The 24,570-nt window shown below is 44.1% G+C and overlaps 2 protein-coding genes across 5 annotated transcripts in view; one reads left to right on the top strand and one right to left on the bottom strand.

The window, feature by feature from the left end:
- The window catches only part of ccdc85ca (coiled-coil domain containing 85C, a), a 41,625-nt gene extending 32,070 nt beyond the window's left edge, over positions 1–9,555 (bottom strand). Inside the window, exon 1 of the mRNA XM_010894835.4 lies at positions 8,160–9,555. Coding sequence (XP_010893137.1) covers positions 8,160–8,853 — 694 coding nt within the window. The 5' untranslated portion in view covers positions 8,854–9,555. The remainder of the gene's footprint in view (positions 1–8,159) is intronic.
- Positions 9,556–11,973: 2,418 nt separating this feature from the next.
- hhipl1 (HHIP-like 1) lies at positions 11,974–23,843 on the top strand. 4 transcript variants are annotated; one of them, XM_029125428.2, is made up of 13 exons: positions 11,974–12,671; positions 12,996–13,228; positions 13,338–13,491; positions 13,685–13,944; positions 15,613–15,756; positions 15,848–15,994; positions 16,149–16,330; positions 16,628–16,754; positions 16,845–16,990; positions 17,354–17,435; positions 18,495–18,577; positions 20,102–20,216; positions 22,844–22,877. In XM_029125428.2, the coding sequence occupies exons 1-12, from the start codon at positions 12,381–12,383 to the stop codon at positions 20,167–20,169; spliced, it is 1,917 nt and encodes a 638-aa protein (XP_028981261.1). In that variant the 5' UTR covers positions 11,974–12,380; the 3' UTR covers positions 20,170–20,216; positions 22,844–22,877. The 4 variants fall into 4 exon arrangements, with proteins under 4 accessions (XP_028981261.1, XP_028981260.1, XP_028981262.1 ...); XM_029125427.2 differs by lacking the exon at positions 22,844–22,877 and adding an exon at positions 20,497–20,577; XM_029125429.2 differs by lacking the exons at positions 20,102–20,216; positions 22,844–22,877 and adding exons at positions 20,497–20,560; positions 22,905–23,843 and having other exon boundaries at positions 11,985–12,671.
- The last annotated feature ends 727 nt before the right edge of the window (positions 23,844–24,570 follow it).

Here is a 24,570-nt window from a genome sequence, read left to right on the forward strand (position 1 = left end):
CACTCAAACAGCTATCGGCCAAGTCAGTTTTCTAGAAAATAAAAACACTAAAACGGCCCAGTCTGGCCCCTGTGTGTGTGTGTGTGTGTGTGTGTGTGTGTGTGCGTGTGTGAGGGAGGGAGTGAAAACACAAGATAAATAGATGATTATCTTCCACAAGACGCGAGGGCTGAACAGCAGTCAGCTACAAGTGGGAGAAGCTGAGAGTCAGCTATAACCTCCAGGCCTCCTCCACTGTGATGAAGCATGTCTACAGTTACTGTGAGTGCCTGCTGGTTGGCAGTGTGTTAGTGTTATGAGATGTTTCCCCTTCTCTTCTTCACATTCACACACCAGCAATAACATATTATATCTTGGACACACGGACACACACACACACACACACCACTCAAGAAAGAACCGACAAAGGTGCTTAGGCTGTTCCTGTAGGAGTAACACGTTTTTGGTTCCAGATATACCCTGGGTACTACATGGCACCCAGAAGAGCTCTTCTCAAAAGTGAAAGCTTTTCCCTGTAACAAGTAAAAGGGATCCTACTGGGACAGTCAAAGAACTCTTTTGGAACTCATTTCTAGATAAATAAGCTTCATTCAGGAAAAAAAAAAACAAGCACTGCATGTTCCGATTCATTTATTCAGGAATAAGAATTCAGAGAAAACATCTGCTTTTGGTTTGTTCCACTGGTTCCAGAACGTTCCATAGATGTTTAGAAGTTTGGATTAGCTTTGATCTGTGAGGGAGTTTCAAATTACTGAAAAAAAGGCATGACTAAACAAGCAGTGACACGCAGGATTATACAACCCAGAGACACAGAGGTGACCTGGCTACGGATGACCTGTTCAGTACTGGGGCACCTAGTGGGGCATTCTCCCACTGAGAAATGGGGATTATATAGTCACAGGAGATATATGACTCCTGGGCAGATGAATACAGAGCCAAAGTGCACTAAATAGGAAATAGGATGCCATTTGGGACATAGACAGTAAGTCTGGTTCTATAGGATCACAGGTGGATCTTACCACAACATGACAAACAGGCTCTGTAAATGCTGGTTTGGTGGACACAGATTAATCCTAGTCCCAGACCAAAAAATATCAAGCTAAATGGAGATTCTTCACATTGATGGGAGAGTTGAAGCAGGATGTCCATTTTGCGCTTGGAACTACAGTAGTATTTCACCATGAAGACCTAAACTCCTGTTCCAGTCAAAAGGCTGAGGATCAAGCCTTTTCAAGTCTCCAGATCGCCCTGCACCTTGAATGGCCTGGTAGAAAACATCTTATCTGGGGTCTGGAGTACCTTGTCGTAAACCAGGATCAGTGGTCGCCAGGACAGTGACCTGGACCTCTCTATCCCTGATGGGAACCCCAGGAAACAAAACACTTTGGCATGACAGACGGCACTGTCCAGAAGGGCATCCCAAATCTCTCTTTGTGTCTCTGTGTGTGTGTGTGTGTGTGTGTTAGGAGGTGGTTAAAATGTAATCTGACCCAAACCCCAATAAAATCCCAAATGGTAGATGGAGTACCATCCGTCCCAAAGTAGGATGGCTGGGGGGGTCTGGATGTTCATGGTTTTCTGGACCATTCTGCTGTTAGAAATGTGCATGCCTTTGCAGACCAAAAGACCAATAGAGTAAGGGGCCATAGAGCGCCCAGGGCTGCCTGTAACTGCTGATTCATTCAACAATGACATAGGAGCAATGAGACTGTGAAAAAACAATGACACACACACACACGCACACACACACACAAAAACATCAAAAAGGCTATAACTGTTATAGCCTTTTTGTCACTAGGCAGGCTGGGTGGATAGTGTGACAGATTTGAAAAGCTTTTCATTTTATTGCTGTGTCTGGATGTGTATCGACTTTCCCATTAACCCTAATCACTGTCGGTTTAGGAATGATTTACCGCACTAAATGCTAAAGCGAGCTACATGAGTCTGGAAAATAACAGACGGTTAAATTCCAAAATCAAATATGGACAAACAACTAATGAAAATGTGTTACATCATTCCACTAACGTATGTGGAGACAATAAGCATGGGAAAAAGGCTTATCTGATGGCTTCAGCTCAGAGGTTGAAAACCAACAACTCTGTTTAATAACACACACAAACAGACTTAAAGTCTTCCACTTTAATCAGTGCGACCACGTTCATCATGTTCGTACAGAGGATCTTATTTCATATAATGATGATTGTCATTTGGCTGGACAACAAAAACTGTATTTGAGGCTAAAACCAGTGTGGAAAATAACTCTCAGCTGCCAGTTTATTAGGTATACCTCGCCGTTCATGAAAATGGATTGCTCATATAGACAGTGAGCCATGGCCGTGGCTTGCTTTATAAACTAGCAGACACCGTTTAAGGCATTCAGTTCAAATGAACAGTAGAATGGGCAAAATGAGGGACCTCATTGTTATATCATTGTTCAGGCACACTGAACAACTTCCCACAGCTTTACTGCGAGGCAGTGACTCAGACAACTTTTGTATGCCGTTCAATCTGCAGCAAGTCTGTGATGTCATCTCATGAGCCTGGATCAACATCCCAGTGGGATGCATTCTACACCTCGTAGAATGCATGCCCCAATTCAGAATTCAGGCCGTTCTGGAGGCAAAGGGACTACCCATGAAACTGGCCACTGAGTATGTATGTTTTGCCACAGATGTTCTTACTTAATTTCACTTGCCAAAGAGAAATGAGTGAACGCACAACTATAGCTAAACAGTCTAACTCAGGCTGTAGGCCAAAGACAGGTTTCTTATATTGTCTTCCAAAAGTGAACATTACTCTAACAGAATGTAGCAAAACTGTCGAGCTACCTTACAGCATAATGGAATGTGACCTAGATGATTCCATTTCAGACCAGAGGTTAGTTGTTTCAAACAGACACATTCCAGGACTAACTGCCTCCTGTGTCGACTAAAAGAGTTACATACAGGGAATGTCCTCAATGTGAGGTATGTGTGTTAACTGAAGCTAGTAGTGTTCAAAACCAAAACGCTGCGCTAACAATTGTCTGTCACCTCTCTGAAAAAGTTTATGAGGGTTGGGGGCGTGAGCTTGGAGCTGCACAGATTGCCTGAACTCACCAGGCCATATATATGGTGTAAAAAACATCCAGGTAAAAGCGGTGGATTAAGCTCCCTCCATCCCCAGAGAGAGACAGTCACCACACAGGCCTCGGAGGTAGAGCCACACGTCACTGACAACCCCCCTGAAGTCAGGCCTTTGTCTCCCCCTCCACGTCCCTCTTCTGTTCCGCAGCGTTCAGGCTGTGGGAACTAAAGAACGGTTAAGGGGGAGCACAGGAGAGGTACTGGGGGGGGGGGGGGGGTCAGAGTTTGATGGAGTGAGAACGAGTGCAACAGGAAGAGTGAGGGCAGGTGAAAGAGGTGGGGTGAGAGAGAGAGGACGAGGGTGAGAAAGAGGGAGTCAGGAAAGCCTGGTGGGAGCGAGAACAAGTGGAGAAGAGAAAGATGAGATCTAGAGAGAGGGAGAGACTAAAAATGAGTAAATTAGCAAGCGTAAAAAACAGAGACCCGCTGATAAAAGTTTGGGGGAGGAGGAGGGGGAGCAGCTGGGAACCAGGCCACAAGTTGAACACAGAGACGGCTGAACAAAGACCTCCGCAGCCCCACACACAGACACACAGTGCCCCACACACAGACACATAGTGCCCCACACACAGACCCTAAGTCTGGCTCTCCACTCCCTGATTAAACACTGTCATCAGGCAGGCGATGAGCCTGGGCTGAAACAGGTCAAAACCCAACACACACACACAGTACAGACATACCACCAAGCACACAGCTACAGGCTCATTAGAAGCACGATAACCCAGAAGACCTCTGGAACAGGAGGCCCTAAACCAGAAGTAAGCCAAGCTAACGCACCACAGTGAGTTCTAACACCAACCAGAACCCATGCCCCAAAAAATATCTATATAAAATGGCTTAAAATTGTTCCTGAATAGCGGTGATTCTGGGCTAATGGAGGTAAGGTCATCAGTCACCACCCAGCCGAAACGCGCTGCTCTCAGCTCCACACTTCCCCACAGCTCCACTGGTGTCTCAGCCAAAGTCAACATCCCCCTTCATGCCCTCTCCAAACAAGATAAGTGGTATCACTGCACTGCAAACTATTCAGGCTGTCTAATCACTTCAGGGCAGGATGAAGTGCAGGGGTAGTCCCCAGGGAAGAATATCTAGACATCTATCCATTAGCTGGACCACAGAGTTTCCTCAGAGGCATTGCTATTATGGACAAGTGTATTTTCCCTTGTTATTAATGTGATTATTATTAAAACAAAAACAGTACAAGTATATTGGAAATCTGTATAGCATTGAAAGATGGGAGAGCATAACAAAGGGCAATCGCCATAGTGCAGAAACTTAAAGGAAGGAAGAGAGAACCTTTTTCAAGTTTGGTCTTGGAAACTATAAAGACACACACACACGGAGAAACACACACACGCGAGACCTGGATCCAACTTTATCATTAGAGGAATGTACATCAAACTCTTTTCCAAGTCATTTTACGGGAAACAAAGGAATTCATCCTGTAAACGTACAGCAAAATTCAATGTCAACAAGCGAGCTTCCTCTCACGTACATATCCCCCCCCACACAAGCACGCAAAAAAGAGAGGCTGAAACTGCGACAGACACGGCCTCCCACATGGGCCGGGCGATAAATTAAAGCGACGGGTAAACCCAACAGAGGCACCTCATTCCCCTGGCCTTATAGGCTGATTTAATAGGCCAGAGAGCACAGGGAACCAATAAATAGGCTATAACTCTAACACCACCATGAACTCTATATCAAACACAGACAAGAAAATGCTGGAGGACACAGAACTATCTTTAGTGTTAGAACAATGCAAGTGACTAAAGGACTAACTCCTGACTCCTGTCCAACAGCAAATGAAAACAGTCGCTTTCAGTGGCTATCAAGCCACTTTAAAGGTGATGATACGGTCAGAACAAAACAGCCAGCCAGGAACTGAACAGCTGGCATCAACAACGGGCAGAGTTATTATTGACACGACAGCGCACTGCGATCAATACAGTTTGTCCATCAGAGTATTAATAAACTAAGGCCACTGGCCACAGTAACAATAGCAATGTCACAGCGTCCATCCGAACAAGGTCAGGAGCCTAGTCCCAAAAGGAACCCTACTTTCTAAGTGCACTAATTTTAAACAGAGCTCTATGGAACAGTAGTCGACTAAGTAGGAACTAGAGCGCCATTTGGAGCACAGAACACTGATTAGCCTTAACCACATGGACAAAAGAGACAAACATAAGGCACTAATGACTCAAGCATTGTCTGTAGCTGTTCTGATGCATTGTCCAGCCAACTGCCCGTACGCTAATCGTTAGCATATGGACCCCAGAGTTAATCACCTGCTGAAAAGAGGGTTTGAGGAAGTAAGAAGCAGTGGGCAGATAGGAGAGAGGAGTGGAAGGGAGGGGATGGTGTTAAGAGCATGTCTACGATAAGATAAAGACCTTTAGGATCCATTAGCAGACTGGTTACTTCCAGTAAAGACTTGGTTTCTATTACATTAAAATTAGTTTGTCTAAAAATGGAATTGACTGCGGGGTCGAGCCAGCTTAAGAAACCAGCCTATAGACAGTTTGCCAAGCTCAGTGGGCTCTGTTTCCATTAGAACAAGGTGACTTACTGAGGCGATTTAGCGCCGCATCGCCCCAGCCGTGCTGGATGCTGTGAGGAGGGCAATAATTAGTGAGTGCCCCAAATGACCCCCTATGCCCTGTACAGTGGGCAGTTTTGTTCTTCTCAGAACCTTCTGGACTCTGGTCAAAGGTAGCGCACTATGAAGAGAATAGTGTTTGGTTTGAGACGTGGATTTAGATAAATAATCCCCATTAGTTCTGCCATGCAGCAGAGTTGAGGTAATTAGGGGCACGCCATCTGTCTAGGACAGGACACTGTCACCACCAACGCGGTCAACAGCAATGCGGTCAACACAACGGCGGCCATCTTTGCCGCGGAGCACCAAACACTGTGGCTGATATGACAGCTAAGTCTGTGACAGTATCCGACACCTTTGTAACAACATCCCAAGACCCCGTAGACCGCCTATGGATGAAAACAAATGAACAAAGTCCGTCCAGACACACTGGCGAGTGTAGAGTCAGTGTAGCCGAATGCTTCATTAAGAAACGACCTGCTTCAGTGACTGACAGGTGTTTTATTGTGTTGGTTTCTTGGTACCCACTCAGTACCCAGCAGGCATGTGTTGGAAGTGAGCGTCTTCCTCTGACTATGTCTTTCCAGCGGGTTTGTATCTGGTCCCCCTGTCTCCACAGGACAGGCAAAGTGCTGTGCTGGCATTTCACACCATGTGTTTAATGGTTTCCCTACAAACCACAGAGCAAACATTCCCTCACGCCGCACAGTACACACACACGCACCCCTGGCAGACTTCCCACCACACAACTCACACACCGCCTGGAAGGCCCAGTGTGTTTCTGTGTGTGTGTGTGTGTGTGTGTGTGTGCGTATGTGTGTGTAAACATGAACATTGAGTCCTTTCAGTAAATAACTGTACTGATGCCTCCAATACTTCTATCTTGACCATGTGAGACGATTCTGACACTCTAGTTAAACATCGACACACTGACATGGAAGATGAACTGAAACGAATAACCTACGCATCCCCATCCACTCCACAATAACCCTTGCTAAAACTCAGTCAGTAAAGAAGAGAGAAATTACAACTAAACAGTACCTCCCTTTTTCCCTGTCCCTCTAATGACTGGCTTCTATAAAATCTTCCCATTTTCTTTGAAGTACCTTGGTGGTCAGGGTTTTTGCAAAAGAGTGATGGTGGTGAATTAAACCACATCCAGTGGCATCTTTCCTCCTCCCTTATCTGCCACTCACCACTGACAGCAGTGTGTTCACGCCACCTTCAACCAGCCACTGATGTTTATGTCTAGAATACTAGCTAACCACATGGACAAAAAGAGAAACACATAAGGACATAATAACTCTGTGTTGTCTGTAGCTGATCTGAAGTATTTTCTAGCCAACTGTCCGGATGCTACTAGTTAGCAAAAGGGCCTCAAAGTGAATCACTGAGAGGGGCTGAGGAAGTAAGGAGAGGTGGGCAGATAAAAGACAGGGGTTGTTTATTAGAAGGAAGCAGGGATAGTGTTTAGAGCATATTTACGATAAATTAAATGAAATACTTTAGGATCCATTATCAAACGGCCTCCTTCCAACAAAGAACTTGATTGCTATTACATTCAAAAAGGAGTTGACTGCCACAAAATAACAAATAAGCCTCTGTCTTTACTACACTGGGAGACATCACTATCTGGCGATAGAAGACACCATGAAATATTCGGTTTGGTGTGCCAAGAAAAAATTTAGGTAAGAGGGACATTGTTTTGAAAACTTTCTGGTTTCGGGGTTGATAGGTCCTTATCTGACTTTCAGTGTCTACAATCAGTCACAAGGTCATGACTTGGGCGTGCCCCAAACCTGCCGAACTCCTTTCTGATAAGACTGATGTGATGATGATAATGGGTCTCTGATATCTGTCAAGTGTGAATGAAGAGCACATATAAGGTGGTTCAATTCTACGTTGCATCACAAGTGCCCCGCACGACTCCGGTCAAAAGTATATATTTGGCAGATGCCATTTTCAAAAGAAACTTAGTCATGTACAGCTTCTGGGTTTCAAGTAAAAAACACTGTTTCATTGACCTAAAAGTAACTATTGTCCCTGGCTATAGACCTATTTAAATCACATTCACCTTCTTTACTCGCACACCCAGCAAGGGCAGATTCAGGGCGAATAGTGTCGCAATGACTGCAGAGTCACTGCAAACCTGCACAACTCTAGACCAGCTACCACACATTCATACAGTGGAAGCCTATAACATATAAATTAAACATGCATGAGCTCATGATTTTCATTTTTTCAGCAAATTCTATTCTTTACTGGACAGGGAAGCAGGGAAAGAGAGGTTCTTTGCCGATAGAGCAGCGGTCCAGAATTGAACCCACGCTGCGGCCGGACATGTGCACTGGAGGCAGTGGCCTAGACAGCTGGAGCACCTTAGCACACTAGATCCCATGGCTTCATAGGATTCTACAAGTAATTATTGGACTCACCGTTCAGTCCATTGTGGATGTGAGGCACCGACAGGTCGTCCATAGACCTCCGCAGGGATGCCGTTTTCTCCTCGCTCGGCTTGTGTATGTGGTTGTGGTGGTGGTCAGGACTACCAGCGCTGCCGGTGCTTGAGGTACTACTCCCATCCCCCACGTCCCGTACCGTTCCTGTCCCGCCGTTCAGGTTTGTTAGGCTGGACTGGGAGTCTATGGAGCTCCGTGACCCAGCTCCATTCCTTTCCTCGTCCAGCATCAGAATTATCTCTTTCAATTCCAGGTTCTCTCGCATCACGGAGTCCTGATTGGCTTCTAGCTCTTTCAGCTTCTGCTGGTACACGCTGACATCCTTCCACATCACGCCAGCAGTGTAGCGGCCGAAACGCTGCCACTCCCGGGACAACTTCTTGCCCTTCTGTCGGTCGTCATCCAAGAAACAGCAGAGCTCACGGAGCTCTAGGTTGTCGTCCTGGAGCTTCTGGTTTATCTCTTTGAGGCTGCGGATCTCATGAAGGTGGACCTGTAGTCTTCGATTCACGTCTTTCATCATGTTCCCGTGCTCCACCATTAAGTTCATTTTCTCGTTATCCGCTCTCCGTAGTCTCCTTATCAGCTCTTCTTTGCCAAGCCTGGAAAGCTCTTCGTCAGAGAGCCTATTCAAGTCATCCCGCAAGAGTCCGTCCGAATGTTTGGCCATGATCCACTCCTGATGTTGCGCTGCTGGGTTCGATGGTAGTCGGTAGTTTCCTAATCTATAGGATGTCTAACCGAGCATCAACTGTGATTTTTTTGAGAAAACCTGATCCATGTTAGATTACATTATTCTTTATGGCAATGCACCGTGCAAGAAAATACGAATTAAACACGCCAGTAACGTGTAGACTAAAAAAAGCGCGTTGGAGCTGAGCGGGTGACCCAAATAGGTAAGCAAGCAGGCAAGTAGCCGAACGGTCGATAATCCCCTTGTAAAATTCCGAAAATACTTAAAATGCTGTGTTTTGTTTTCATTCCGGTATAATGTTGCTTGTCGTTATCACTCCGGTTATCACAGTGAAGGTTGGAGAGATTCCGTGACCGCTTTTACGCACAGGGCAGAAAGGGAAAAAGTGCATTCGCCGTGAACGCCAGATTCACAGAGTGACCGGCAGGATCTCCCTTTCACAGCCAAGAGCTAGCCTCTCTGATCCTCAGCAAGTGCTGCGTAAATCCGTGATGTCAGAGCTTTTGTGTGCCGGCTGCAGGCTTATTTTCAGCCAGACAATATTAATAATACCGAAATATTCTTGTCGAACAAATAAAGTATTTCGTCCATTTCGGCTACGACTGACCAAGTTGGAATCGGAGTGTGGTTGAATTTGCTTCAAACCTGATTCAACCTACTCTAGATTAGTCGGCGAACCAATCAGGAACTTTGTTAGGTTAGGCTACTCGAACGAAAGTTAGAGCAGGTAGATAGAACAGGCTTGCGCATTGGTCCCACATTGTTAATGGCAATCCAGCCAGATTGCATATTATAACTTTTTAAGACAACGCTATAACAGTAGCCCTACCGTTGCACGATGTTGTGTAACTAAGTATTTTCTGGGAATGTAAAAAAATTGGCATGCATATAAATCCGACTGTTTGCTATACCCAAAAAATTATGTAATGTAATAACACGATATAACGCGTGTCATTGAAAAATATAAAATAGGGATTCTAAAACCTACGATTATCAATGGCCAGTAATAGTATTAGTCTATTAAAACACTGTGGAAGTTGTTGATAGTTTCCTACATTCTTAGAGAGGTGAATGGGTATTTCCTGTGCGTCTGTGCAACATGTCGTGTGTTACTGCATGGGCTGCCAGGGCCACATCCACTTTAAATAATTTAATTTAAACGTGTTTGCGGATCCCTTGTGCTGACCCATTTGGAGTATCTGGTTATCAAAGAACAACTACGCCAACGGGGGGATCAGCTACTGACTCACTGGGTCAGCAGGAATATTTAGCCAATTGCAGTGGAAGTCAGACCTAGTTGACTACATTAAAATGGCGGATCCCGTCAATGGCAATGTCCATGGTAGAACACATCCTCCCGACTATGTCCTCCAACCATCTCTATGATTAAGGTTTTGGCGCAGGTGAGATTTGTGGGGGAAAATCAAAGCATGGATAGGTCGCCATCTAGTGTCAAATGTAAATTTGCACCAAAAACGGCAACATTGTTGCAACGACCATCCATTTCAACCACGGTTTAAATTCTATTTTGCCATTGTATTTGACAATGGTGCAAACCTATGAATGCATTGAATGCAGAATCAACTCTAAAAGTCATAAAACATATCAAGACCAAAAATACATGTTATATAAGCAAATTATTATATGAAATAAGTCATCTTTTTGTTTGGATAGTTTGATATTAGAAATTCATTATTCATTGAACATAATGTTATAAATGAACTAATTTCACTGTCTAAATAAAATAACATAATTGATCCTATTTAATTGACTGACAGATAATAATAGCCCAGGGAAAATAGGCCTCAAGTCATATTTAGTATCTACTAAGAACAAACACCAACTGATGTCACCCAAGTGGCATAATGTAACTCATGTGTTTGACTTCTTGAATCTATGGAGAATGCCATTTACATTGTTATACCCTAAACCACATCAACAGGGCTGCAACTGAGATTGTCAGCAGTTTAAAGTTCCTCTTGTCATGGACTATCAAACAATGTTGTCACAAATACACAGCTGCAAATGTACTCCTGACTAAAGAGATGAGGCATGTCACCCAGGATCCTCTCTAAATACTACTGCCACACCATTGAGATCATCCTGACCAGATGCAGTGTGACATGGTATGCAAAAAGTTCAGCACTGGAACACAAGGACCACTACTCAACAAAGAACGTGGACCATGAATCACCAATCATTTACATCCCAGCCACGTGCTATTCTTTCCTTGACCATAGGTCAGACAGGGACCGTATTGAAGCATACTTGCTACCTGCACGCCATCAAATTACTGAACACTTTGACCTGGTCTGACCGCCAACATGGAGACTTTGCTTAAATTGGCAATCACACAGCCATCTTAATGTACACACCATTTACATATTTAAGACAGAAAATACCACATATTAGTTAAACCGTTTATTATTATTATTTTAACTATGCAGAGCAATGTATACAGTGTCTCGTTACTTGGGGTAACTCGTTGCCATCACATGGCAGTGTATACCACAATAACATCACCATAACACTGTTAACAGCAATCACCATAGGCAATGAGCAAAGTACGCAGTACAGACCCAGTGAGCAAAATAATACGAAAGACAATCCGTTCAACATCCTTTCTTTTGAACCAGGAAGACGTCTTTTCAACATCCTTTGCTTACCACTCCCCACAAAAGGAAACACAGAAGCAAACAGGTGGAGTAATGGTTGGTGGGTGGATTTGCACCATCAACAAATCAGATTGAGTAACCTGACGATTAAATAGACAGGTTTGAAATCTGATATTGTGATAGGAGTGATGTGACATCAGTATCGCTGGCCAATTACCTCTTGGGTTTCCTTGCTGAACTGGCTATGTTAATTTATTTATGTACGATCACTATGTCATTAGTGTTGATACAAGTTGCTATTATTATTACTTATTGTTATCATCGAGCAAATATTGGCAGCAAATATGTTGTTCTGTGGTATGCCTGTACATAATAAAAACAGAAATGTGACAGCTGTTTGTAAAACGTAACCCAAAGTAAAGTCTCATGGAAATACGTAATATATGTTACTCAATACTATGAGGCCGAGTTGGATTTGTTCAGAGTTCAAGGAACATAGGAGTTATGATGAAACTTGAGCCGAGATTTGCTTCTGATATAAAGCATGTTTACCAAAATGTACTGGCCTTAAAAAATTTTTAGACTTGGCCCGGACTTGTGTCATGCGGACAAAAAAGTACCCGATACAAATACGACGTGAACGTATTGTGGAATATAAAAGGGCTTCTACATTCGACCGGTTGCAGGTCACAGTAACCGGATCAAAGTTGATTATTAAAGTTGTAAAACAAAGTGCAGCGAACCGAACGCTCTCTCTCATATATCTCTGACACACAGACACACGACCACGGGACCATCGAACCGGACGGAGTCTATTTTTTTCTCCAGTTTGCATAACTTTCGGATCCATGAAGTTTTAGCGGAACACGAGGTGACTAATACGGTAATATGTGGTATTGTTGTGACATCCTCGGCTGTGTCTGGCACTCACCGTTCATTCGTTTATGTTTGCTGGGATTTTGGATTGCACCTGTGTTCCTACACCCGCAATGCTTGGATTTTAAGCCCCCTTTTAAGCCTCAAGAGGACCTCCAGTTCTGCACAATGTACGGGACCTTCGGCTGCTGTGATTCTGTGAAGGACCAAGAGTTAATGACGAAATTCTACAATATAATGGACAATTTTGACTATTATGGATATGCCAACTGCGCTGGATACGTGCAGGACCTTCTCTGTCAGGTAAATAATAAGCTCGGGTAAAGGTCGACTGGTTTGAGCTTTCAAATTACATCGATCTCCTTACTACATTTGGCTTGTCTGTAGCTTGTGATAAAACAGCATATTGGTCCAAATTACATTTAAAATCGTCTGACTTAAACGTGTCTCACTTCAGCGCGCATAGCGTAATATCATTATGTAGCGCTCTGGCCAACCACTGCATAATGCATTTCGTAATTACAAACATATCTCCTCACATGGACAGTGAACGTGCGTCACAGAACTGGAAAAAGTCTGGTTCGTCCCCCATCCGCTTCTCCTGTCTCCCTTTCTCCCTTCCTTTAGGAATGCTCTCCCTATGCAGCTCACCTATTCGATGCTGAGGACCCCAGTACTCCCACCAGAACCATCCCTGGCCTCTGCCCAGACTACTGCTCTCAGTTCTGGTCCAAATGCCGTTCCACTATCACTTTGCTTTCAGACCAACCGCAGCATGCCGAAACCGAGCAGGACCAGGTCCGGTTCTGCCAGAACCTGCAGCTGGAGGACCCAGACTACTGTTACCCACACATCCTCAGGTGGGACCGCCGCCAGTTTAGCTTGGGTTTGGGAGTTGAGCAAATTCTCCTTATTGTAATTTTCAATTCTAATGGATATGTCCAGTAAAAATATAAACAAACCCCTCAGGAATGAGCAACTGACCCAGAACCTGGGCCGGGTCGTGGCCAACCCAGAGGGCTGCCTACAGCTCTGTCTAGAGGAGGTAGCCAACGGGCTGCGGAACCCGCTGGCTATGGTGCACGCCAACGATGGCACACACCGCTTTTTTGTAGCGGAACAGGTGTGTTTGTGCTCAATTTCCTGAACTCTTGCATTGCACTGTGGTGTCAAAGGGCCGATTCCTCAAACCCAGATTGAATTTATGATCCCCGACTGAAAAGCTCAATGGATGGAATAACGTGTAGCCTGTAAACGTCCCCATAAGGTGTTTGTAGTGTACATTTTAAACAGACTATAACCTTACGGTATCACAGGTGGGTTTGGTGTGGACATACCTGCCTGACCGTTCCAGACTGGAGAAGCCGTTCCTGAACATCACAGAGACCGTGCTGACGTCACCCTGGGAGGGGGACGAGAGGGGCTTCCTGGGCTTGACCTTTCACCCTAACTATAAGCACAACGGGAAGCTGTACGTTTACTACTCGGTGGAGGTGGGCTTCGACGAGAGGATCAGGATCAGCGAGTTTCGTGTCTCCTCAGGTGACATGAACGTAGTGGACCACGCTTCCGAGAGGTAGAGTTTTGACTCCCAAACTGCACTTTGAGGCCAGCTCTGGTCAACAGAAGTGCCCTATATAGGCGGAGGAAAGTGCCATTAAGGGGCACAACCAACGAGTAGCAACAACCTTCATGAAGGTGAGCAAAGGGAATGCCAAAAAGAACACAAACGTTGAGTCATGTTTTGGGCTCAAACATCAAGGGGAGCCATGTACTTCCAATACAACACAATCATTTGTCAAACACAAATGATTGTGTGGCATTTCTGCAAATCATAAGTTTGAAACCTTTTGGCCCCCATACGATCAGTGTTTCCTGGATCCTCCCACTGACAGCACTGAGCCTCATCCTGTAAAGCCTGACAAGGTAGGTGCACACTTTGGGAGGGATGTTGGAGCACTCTTCCATGCTGCACATTTCAAGATCCCTGACAGCCTTGGGTTCGTGCTTGTAGACTACCCTCTTCAATTCAGATGTCCGTGCACAACCAGGTCTCCCCAGTCAGAGGCAGCCCTGTTTTGGGTTAAAATATCCAGGTATTTATTGTAAATCATTGTGCCATCTGTCGTAATAAGAGTACCTAGAACACTACTACCAAAACAGCCCCATTCATCAATGATCCACTTCCATATTTTACCCTGGGTGTCAGGTGCTTTTTCTTGGATGCAGTCCCCTTGTGTCACCAAACATGCCAATGATGTGCATGGTCGAAAAGTTCAGTTGTTGTCTCACCGAACACACGATTCCAGTAGTTTAGGTGCTAAAATGTGTGGATTGAGCTTATTAAAGGCTTGTTTCTTTCAACCCTCCCAAAGAGCTTGTTGACATGGAAGTGGTGTACCACAGTGGGTTTTAAGACTTGATAAATACAAGATTCCTCTAGACTGAAAAATAGTTCTGAACCTGTGATCCTTGGATTCTTCTTTGCAACCCTCACCATGGGGCCAATATGCACGTGTCTTTTACTTGGCAAATCTGCAACTGTTCCAGAATTTAGATTATTGCTCTGAGTTTACTTAGTTGTATGCATTTTCTATATCCTTTACCTGATCTCTGTAGGTCGACTTAGTTGTATGCATTTTCTATATCCTTTACCTGATCTCCATGTGTCATGTTTCTGCTCACAGCTCTTTGGTTTTACCCATGGTGATAGATGTCATAGGGATTTTACTTGCATGCGACCTCATTTATACCCCAGGGAAACAGGAACAGGTAAAAGGCATGAATACAGTTTCTTGAGAGACCGGCCAAAACATAGAATTTCATAACAGACACCACTTTGTTTGGTTGGATTTTATATCATTTTTAGGGGTGCCAAAACTTTAGAAAAATTTATTTTGCAGAAAAAAGTTATTCTACTCAATAAATATGTTGTGTTTGAGAAATGATTATGTTGTAATGAAAGTACACGGGTCCCCTTTATGTCTGAGCCTAAAATATGACTCACTGCTTTTGCTGTTTATATTTTGCATTCACGTTTGCTAAATTTCATTAAGGGCGCCAATACTTGTTTACTTCACCGTATGTGTTATGTTCTGGCTTCAAAATGGCTCCTGTGGGTCCCATCACCAAGGAAGTCTGGCTTTAAGGTTGTTATGATGACTGAAGGGTTGGGGAATGCATGTTTCTCAGAGAGACGTTTCAGACTTTCCTGTCGTGTGTCTTGTTCCAAACCCCATCTCAGGATCATTCTAGAGGTTGATGAGCCGGCCTCCAATCACAACGGTGGAATGGTGATGTTTGCCAATGACGGGTATCTGTACATCTTCACTGGAGACGGCGGCATGGCCGGAGACCCGTTTGGGAAACACGGAAATGCTCAGAACAAGTAAGGGCAGGTGGTTACATCTCAAACCGCTGAGTCATAACACTGTCAGCATAATGAGACAAGGGCTACGTTCTGTTCCTCTGGTTAATAGGTCGGCCTTGTTAGGCAAAGTGCTCCGTATCGACGTGGATGACAACGACCGGGGTCCCCTGTACCGGATCCCTTCCGACAACCCATTCGTGTACGAGCGCGGCGCACGCCCTGAGGTCTACGCTTACGGAGTGCGCAACATGTGGAGGTGCCCCTTCTCTCCCCCCCCCCCCCCCCCCAACAACTCTGAGTTAACACGGTTCCCCTCGGGAAAACAAAGCGGTAGTACTATTACAGCGCCGGGCCGATAGCTTGTCAACTGCTGTTTTATTGGTCTGCTTTCTCCTCCTTCTACCATGGAGGTGCTCTGTGGACCGCGGGGATCCCCTGACTAAGGAGGGGAAGGGCCGGATCTTCTGCGGGGACGTGGGCCAGAACAAGTTTGAAGAAATCGACATCATAGAGAAGGGACGGAACTACGGCTGGAGGGCCAAAGAGGGCTTCTCCTGTTATGACAAAAAGCTGTGCGCCAACAGATCTCTAGGTGGGCGCCCTGGTGACTCATTCCAGATGAGTTGCTGTATGGCCAACTCCTGTACTCGACGTTACAACGATATCCTGTAACTGACTGAGAGATTTGATTTACTTTGTATGCTGTTCTTTATTCCTCCTTATACACTAATGGGACTAGAGTGGAAAGAAATCAGGGATCAGAATTTGCTTAGACGGGAAGTGCTCAAGAGGGAATAAGCAGGAAATCCAGGAATCCTCCAACCAGGATGTCTGGAAAATCACACTATGTTTAAAAAGTTCTTCTATCTCCTTGTTTCCTTTCCTTCAGATGACGTTCTCCCGATTTACGCCTATCCTCATAAAATGGGCAAATCTGTGACTGGAGGTTATGTGTACAGAGGCTGTGAATATCCCAATCTGAATGGCATGTACATATTTGGGGACTTTATGAGCGGGTAAGGTTATTTGTTCATATTTAGTCCATACAGAAGGTGTTAACATTGGTATGACCCCACATAAAATGAAATGTTGTTTCCTGCCAATAGGCGTATGATGAGCCTCCTGGAGAATAAGAACACTGGTCAGTGGGACTACCATGAGATCTGTATGGGCATTGGTTTGACCTGTGCGTTCCCAGGTCTCATCAACAACTACTACCAGTACATAATTTCCTTTGCCGAGGACGAGGCCGGTAAGACTCACAATACACAGCATTTTGTTTGCCTATGGGCCTAACCAACAGAAACGTTTTTAGTATCACATATGTGGGTTGTGTGGATTTAAGGCTAGTTTTATGTTGATGACAATAAATAAAATTATAATAACATATACAGCACTGTGAGGAAGTCTTAGGCCACAAAAAAATGAATAAAAGCCATTTCTCTAAACGGTAGCTTTTTTTTTTCTGTTTAGTATGCAATGTATAACATTGCAGTACACACAAAGATACATTCATACAAATTAAATACAAAAAACTGGAATTGTAAGTTAATCTAGCCTTTAGACCAGCTTGAGTTTCAACTGACATGAAATGCTTCTTTTTCTGTTTGAACAGGCGAACTTTATTTTATGTCAACTGGGGTGCCCAGTGCCACATCTCCCACTGGCGTTGTTTACAAACTGGTAGATCCTTCAAGGTAAAGTCACAGCCTGCCATTTCAAACGCCTGACACTGTTGGGTGTGGTGAGGCAAGTCAAGTGGCCTACTCTTCTTTCATGGCAGAAAGACTAGTTTCATACAGTCTAATAGTTTGGAGACAAAGTCAAACCAAATCAGTAAAACATTTTGAACATCTGTTAATGATTATGCATTTGTCTTTGTTTTAAGTCCAAAGAATGTGCTGGATTACAGTTGTGTCTGCAGTAACTAATCTAATTGACTTGTTTGACTCAGTACGTTCTGTGTTCTTGTAGAATAGCTGCTGATGAAAGGCGTTCTGTTCTTTGTTTTGGCTACGTTTTCTTACACTCTACAGATGTTGACTCCCCCCTCAGGGGTTTCTGGGTAAAGAAGAGTACAGAGGATAAAAAATATCCAGGGTGTTGACAGGGTTCAAGTCATCCAAATCTCTCTCCCTCTGACACAGGTCCAGACAGCCTTGGCCGCAACCTCATTGTCTCTCTAACATGCCCTCTCTCTCCTCCCCTCTCTCTAACATGACCTCTCTCCTCCCCTCTCTCTCTAACATGCCCTCTCTCTCCTCCCCTCTCTCTAACATGACCTCTCTCCTCCCCTCTCTCTCTAACATGCCCTCTCTCTCCTCCCCTCTCTCTAACATGACCTCTCTCCTCCCCTCTCTCTCTTGCTATCAAACCCCCTCTCTTTAGCTCTCTCTGTGCAACATCTTTCTCTCTCTCTTTCTCTTTTGCTTCTTCTCTCTCTCCCTCCATATTGTTCTTTCTCTTGCTCTTTCACGCTGTCTCTCTTTTGCTCCCTTGCTCTTTCACACTCCCTCTCTGTCTTGGTGTCTCATTTTCTGGCTTTCTCTGTTGGCTGCAGCAATGTACTGTCAATATATTTATTCCACACTGACTGATGAAGCTGATTTGAATTACCTTCAACTACTGGAGAAGTAGATGAGGGCTTTAGCCTCCTTATCTGAAGGAGACAGGCTGAAGGCCACTGTGAACCTATGACTTCTCACCCACTGGTTTATTTTTTCTCTAGTGAGCTGAGGACCTTTTTGTGTTTACAGACGGGCACCGCCGAGACAATGTCACTATGACCCCCTCCCTGTCAGAGTGAAGAGCAAGCTCATCAAGTTCCAACCAAAGGAAAGTGAGTAGACTGGCTGTCAACATGAAACCTTGCCTTTAGTTCATTAATTTGACCAATCAAATGCTCGTCAGTAAAATATAAACTAGATCTCACAGCTTCACCTTGTTAATTAAAGTCAGTTTAAATTTACATGATTATTTAGGCAAAAGACGTCTAGGTTTTCCTTATTCCTATTACACTATTAACCACTGTACATGCTATTGTCATTTTCCAAATCTAACACTTTAGGCCCGTCAGTGTAGATATCCCACATCTGATTTAGGATAAAATTAAGTATAAAATGGATTTGGACCAAAACGTTTTGAAGTTTGGCTCAGCAAAAGGTCGTTATCACAAGCAGAACCTCTGAGATTGCGTTAAGCGAGATGTAAGACTTCTCCTGCTTTCACAAACAGCACCGGCACATGTGCACTGGTTCGCTTCACCGGTTGGCTTCACTGGTTGGCTTCACCGGTTGGCTTCACCGGTTGGCTTCACCGGTTCGCTTCACCGGTTCGCTTCACCGGTTCGCTTCACCGGTTGGCTTCACCGGTTGGCTTCACCGGTTGGCTTCACCGGTTGGCTTGGCGCTGTGTGCAGTGTAGTAGCCACGGAACCAACAGTCCAAAGGTTCAGCATTACTCATCAACGTTCTTAGTTGTCCTGTACTTTGACACACTTAGCTGTTTACTTGGTTACATTTTCATCACACTACTGGACCTACCGCTGACATGACAAAACTACAGACATTCAAACAATATATATATCTAACCTGAAAAAGGACCACACGAAGACAAATATTGGAATAACATGTCTAGGTATTTGCCATTAACACGTATTGAAATAAAAAGAAGCCACCATCAGAATGCTAAAACAGACAATCGATACAAGTGGTCTCCCTTTATTAGGGCATAATGGAGAAAGGCCTTGGTTTTACACTCTATGGCGAAGGTCATTTTAATGGAACGGTAATGTCTTAGCATTTCTGGCACAAAGTCCTGCTGCTGCTGTTGGTGTTTTTACCCCATCATATTTCAATCCTCCAAATATCTTTTTGGATGAACTGTGATGCGGAAAAACATCCTTTATAGATGATTAGATCATGATGTCCTGGGTACCTTGCCTGGGTATGGACAGATCTCTCAGCTCCACATGTTTTCCGTATCGTGGAAATAGTATGGTCGAACTACAGAGTTTCCCTCCAATCCTGTGGGCACCAGCAGATCAAGTGTGCTTGATCTAAGAGAGGTTTCGGTTCACCAGATTCAGTGCACGTTCCAGTAGTCCCACTACAAAGTCAAGACACAGGAACTTCTCCAACACCGTGGCCACCTATCCCTTGTACTGCTTAACCTGCTCTTCAAGGAGCATGACTGTGTTTGAGGGCGGTATGATAGTGTTTTGACACCAGCACAGTGTCAAAATCAGACATCACGGTGTCAAAGGCATCCAATGTGCAGTGAAGCCAGCTCGGAGGGTCGCCGTGATGTCTGATTTAATTAGGTGCTTAACATGCATGATGGTATTCTTGATGTGTCTCTCCAGAGAGAGGTTACAGGCACGTCCAGAGGAGAGAGTATAGCGAAGGTCTCTGCAATATGGGTCTTCAGTGACGCTACTGATTTCACTCTTTGGACGTTAGAAACAGTGATTACCTCAGGTAAATCTGGGCTTGGTGTGCGTGCTGCTGGGTCTGTATGCAGGGTTTCTCCTTAAATTTAGTCAAGCTTCTAGCAAATCCTTTTGTGTATCTCAGGAAAAACCCTTTCCAGAGGTTGAGACAAACTCAACAACAAGCAGTGTTCTGGTCTTAATTTACCCCCATATTGATTTAGAGTGCTTTGTTTTTTAATTTGACTGGGTTATCAAAGCTGCCTGGGTCCTGTGAGTGTCCTTATTCTTCCATTATCCTACATCTGACCTCTTCTTCTACTCCCCAGCATTAACAGGAGTTGAACTACCAACCCAAAGTCCTAAGCTCTCCCAGCCACAAGAACCCGTCAGGTCCCGTCCCACACTTCCCTTCAGGTCCCGTCCCACACTTCCCGTCAGGTCCCATTCCACTGCTGCTCTACCCAGCAAAAATGTTAAAATAATGGTTTCAAGGTTTTTTAATACTAAAGGAATCAAATGAATTCTAGTCAGGTCTCATGGAGGTGATCTGTGGTCATACTATGACTTTGTTAGTTATTCATATTGTACTCTAAACTTCAGATGTGACATTTGACCCCTAAACAGCAGTTACCGCTTTTTTCTTCCATGAGATGACATAACAAATTGTATGGTAAAACCACTTTTTTTTTTATTATGTTGGGTATACTTCTAATTTATGCAATTAATAAAATAGTAAAATTACTTAGTGTAAATTAGCTTTAATTGCATTTTTCACTAAAATACCAGCTGCTGTTATATGGAGATGAACTATTTGGTTAGCTGTGTCAGGCCCACTGACATTACATACTGCCCATGTCTTGTTCCCAGAGTTCATGTCATAAGCATTACTGCAGTTACAGTTACTGCAGTTGCATTACATTCAATTATATCCTAGTTGTAATACATACAGTATATAATGATATGCTAGAACATAATACAAGTATGACAGGGTAATCCTAATTTTATAATATATTATTAAAATATTGCAATTTATCAGTTGAGACAATCTTGAATAATTGACTGCTATATAATTCATAATGATTTTGAAGACATTTTAATGTTCATAAGACAAGTTAACCTGTCAGAAATGCATTTGAACTTGTTAAGGGCTATTACCAATCACTTATCCACGCAGAGCCCACAATGCACTTCACAGCCATAGCATTCTGGAACTACCTTCCATTTTCCAGCATCAGAAGATATCTATTTTCTTGAACCCTTTGGTGTCTCCACAGAGCATTCCTCTATGACAGTCAAGCTTTTTCAAGTCGTTTTCTTCATGGGAGACTTGGTAGCCTGGATCAACACCACACCTGAAACTCGGGCATATCTGCCAGCTGTAGTGCAGATGCCAACTTTTAACAATGCAATTGTTGCATCGGAGGGACTCCATGATGGCCACGGGCAATGGTAGTCCCTTAATGCAGTGTGGTAGTCCCTTTATGCAGTGTGGTAGTCCCTTTATGCAGTGTGGTAGTCTCTTTATGCAGTGTGGTAGTCTCTTTATGCAGTGTTTTGGGATCATTAGGGTGAGATTATGGCCAAAGACACAGAGTATAGACTTTGACCTGCTGGCCTAATGTCATGTCGGTCAGTACGCCCTGCGTTTCTTTACGAAAAACGTATTTGCCTTTTGCTGCTTTTTGAAACTACATGATTTCTTTTCAATAAACATCGCGAACAAACTTCACTGTAAAGACAAATATGCCAAATGAAAGAACTCCAGAAATATCAGTTCAAGAAATACAATGCCTTTGAAAGAGAACTATCTACACTTCCACAGCGCAAGGTGTCAAGAGCTCTACACTTCCATAGCGGCGGGTGTCAAGAGCTCTACACTTCCATAGCGGCGGGTGTCAAGAGCTCTACACTTCCATAGCGCCGGGTGTCAAGAGCTCTACACTTCCATGGCGGCGGGTGTCAAGAGCTCTACACTTCCATAGCGCCGGGTGTCAAGAGCTCTACACTTCCATAGCGCCTGGGTGTCAAGGGCTCTACACTTCCATAGCGCCGGGTGTCAAGAGCTCTACACTTTCATAATGACAAGTGTCAAAAGCTCTACATTTTGATGATGGAAAGTGAAAAATGACAGACCATTTGGAAGCACTTACCTATCAATCAACCTTTTTTCACATCAGCCGTTGTCAAAAAGTGCTTTTACAAACACCCAGCCTGAAACCCCAAAGAGCAAGCAACAACAGGGCGCGCGCACACATTTTTGCTGCACACAACTCATAGCTGATTGCTGCTTACATAATCTTTCTTACTATTCATTATGGCTCAGTCTGATCAGTTTTGATTTAAAAAATCCATTCTGTTAACATTAGCATTTTTTTTATAGCTTCAAATAAAACATTTGAAAAAATCGGGAGTATTATGAGTCTTGATTTGCCATTTGGTAATTAGAGACTCCCGTAATTGTCTTGGCTTGTGAACACATGAATCTTTAGACTGTATTTTCCCATTCAGGAACGTTTCCAATTTTACTCTGATTCGGGACTGGTTATCATGTATAGTTTTCCTGTTGTGTTACAAATGAATCGTTTGCTTGTTTTGCTCAGGAATGTGACATGCTCCTGACCTCACCCTCAGGCTTTTGTTATCCTACTACTGACCTCTTCTTCTACTCCTCAGCATTAACAGGAGTTGAACTACCAAACAAGAGTCCTAAGCTCTCCCAGCAAGAACCCTTCAGACCTCATTCCCCGGAGCCTCCAGGAACAGAGTCCAACAAGGACTGGCTTCAGGAGCTCATGGACATGTTAAAAGAGCAAGAACCGGCTGCTGTCCCTACCACGCTGCCTCCAACCACCACAACAACAACCAAGCCACCCAAACACACACGCCGGAGGAACCGTACGAGGAAGGGCAAGCACCGGCCGGCGGCGCCACAGAACGGGGCCGTCAGACTAGTGGGGGACGAGCAGGGACGGGGCGATCGGGGAAGGGTGGAAGTCTTTATTAACGGAAAATGGGGTACGGTGTGTGACGACTTGTGGAATACAAGGAATGCTGAGGTGGTTTGTCGGCAGATGGGGTACAGGTTTGCTTTGAAGGCATCCAAGCGCTCGGAATTCGGAGAGGGGAATAGTCTCCGGATTCTTCTGGACGATGTGCAGTGTGAGGGGACAGAGGAGAGCCTGCTGGACTGCCAACACGCGGGCATAGGAATACATAACTGTGCCCATCACGAGGACGCAGGGGTGATATGCGGGAACTCGGACTACGGAGATGCCTAAAATGAAGAGCCAATTAAATGTATTCCTGGCTGGGTTAATTGATTGTAACTAAAACCAAGGACTATTGCTGTCTAATGGTTGTTTAATTGTTGTTGGTGTTGACACTTATAGGTCTACCTCTTTCATTAATGCTGATTTAAAGTCTTAAATGTTTCATATTTGAACAGAAGATTTTTGTAATGTAACATTGCTTTCGCTGTAGGACATTTGTATATTTCTTTTTTCTTTTTTATTTGTGCAATTGTTATTTACAAATAATGTTGAATGTCAGACCCCAAGAAGACTAGCTGTTGCAATGGCCAAATAAAGAAACCTCTAGTAATTTAATGAATGTATAAGGAATACCAGGATATTTAAAACTTACTCATCACAATGAAATAAATGCTCCACCCTGACTCGCAAGATGTGCTTATTTCACATGTAACAACAGACACAAATGGTGGATTCCCGGGAGAGGATTAAGAGTGAAAGTCACAGGCAAAAGCATACAGTTTGTAACCCTGATTCAAACTGTAAATCACGTTCAGTGTACTCCAGGCTAGCTAACTACACAATGGCACCCTGCTTGTATCTGGTGTCTGAAACAGTCATTCTGGACTGATGTCATGACTAGCCAGGAAATCAAGTAAAATAAAATGTCTGGTAAAAACACATTCTCCTTTGGTCCAAAAACATCATAGTATACTGGCATTGCTCGACTTGGACTGAAATAGGCGTCAGTACTAATTTCAAGTGCAGGGTCTATTTATTACATGTGGGATACACAGTCCATCCACAATACTTGGGCTCATGCAGACAGTTTAACCCATATTTACAACTCCTTGTATCCATACTTATGTCACTGGGGAACGCTGTTAAGAACTCACATTGGTGAACAGCTATAACCGTTTCCCTACAACCACAAGTTAGGGCTTCGTACTTTGGAGTACAAAATAAAAATCATAATTCTACCTCGCAGACTTGCACTAACAGTTGTATTTACAGAGTAAAAGCAGTAGTATAGAATTAAAGGTAGAGAATTGAGATAACCCATGTCCCACTTAGGAAACCCTTCAGTTGATGACATCCTGCTCATATGAATCAGTCTGTCTTTGTGAGAGACCTCACTCCTGCTTTGACCAT

Source organism: Esox lucius, chromosome 15 (assembly GCF_011004845.1).
Source record: "Esox lucius isolate fEsoLuc1 chromosome 15, fEsoLuc1.pri, whole genome shotgun sequence".
Taxonomy (NCBI): Eukaryota; Metazoa; Chordata; class Actinopteri; order Esociformes; family Esocidae; genus Esox; species Esox lucius.

What these genes read in the sequence shown, in the direction of transcription:
- hhipl1 (XM_029125429.2), top strand. Translation starts at nt 12,381, where the DNA reads ATGTGGTATTGTTGTGACATCCTCGGCTGTGTCTGGCACTCACCGTTC. An exon ending in TGCAGGACCTTCTCTGTCAG is followed by an intron (nt 12,672 to 12,995) that starts GTAAATAATAAG and finishes CCCTTCCTTTAG; the next exon opens with GAATGCTCTCCCTATGCAGC. An exon ending in GTGCGCCAACAGATCTCTAG is followed by an intron (nt 16,331 to 16,627) that starts GTGGGCGCCCTG and finishes CCTTTCCTTCAG; the next exon opens with ATGACGTTCTCCCGATTTAC.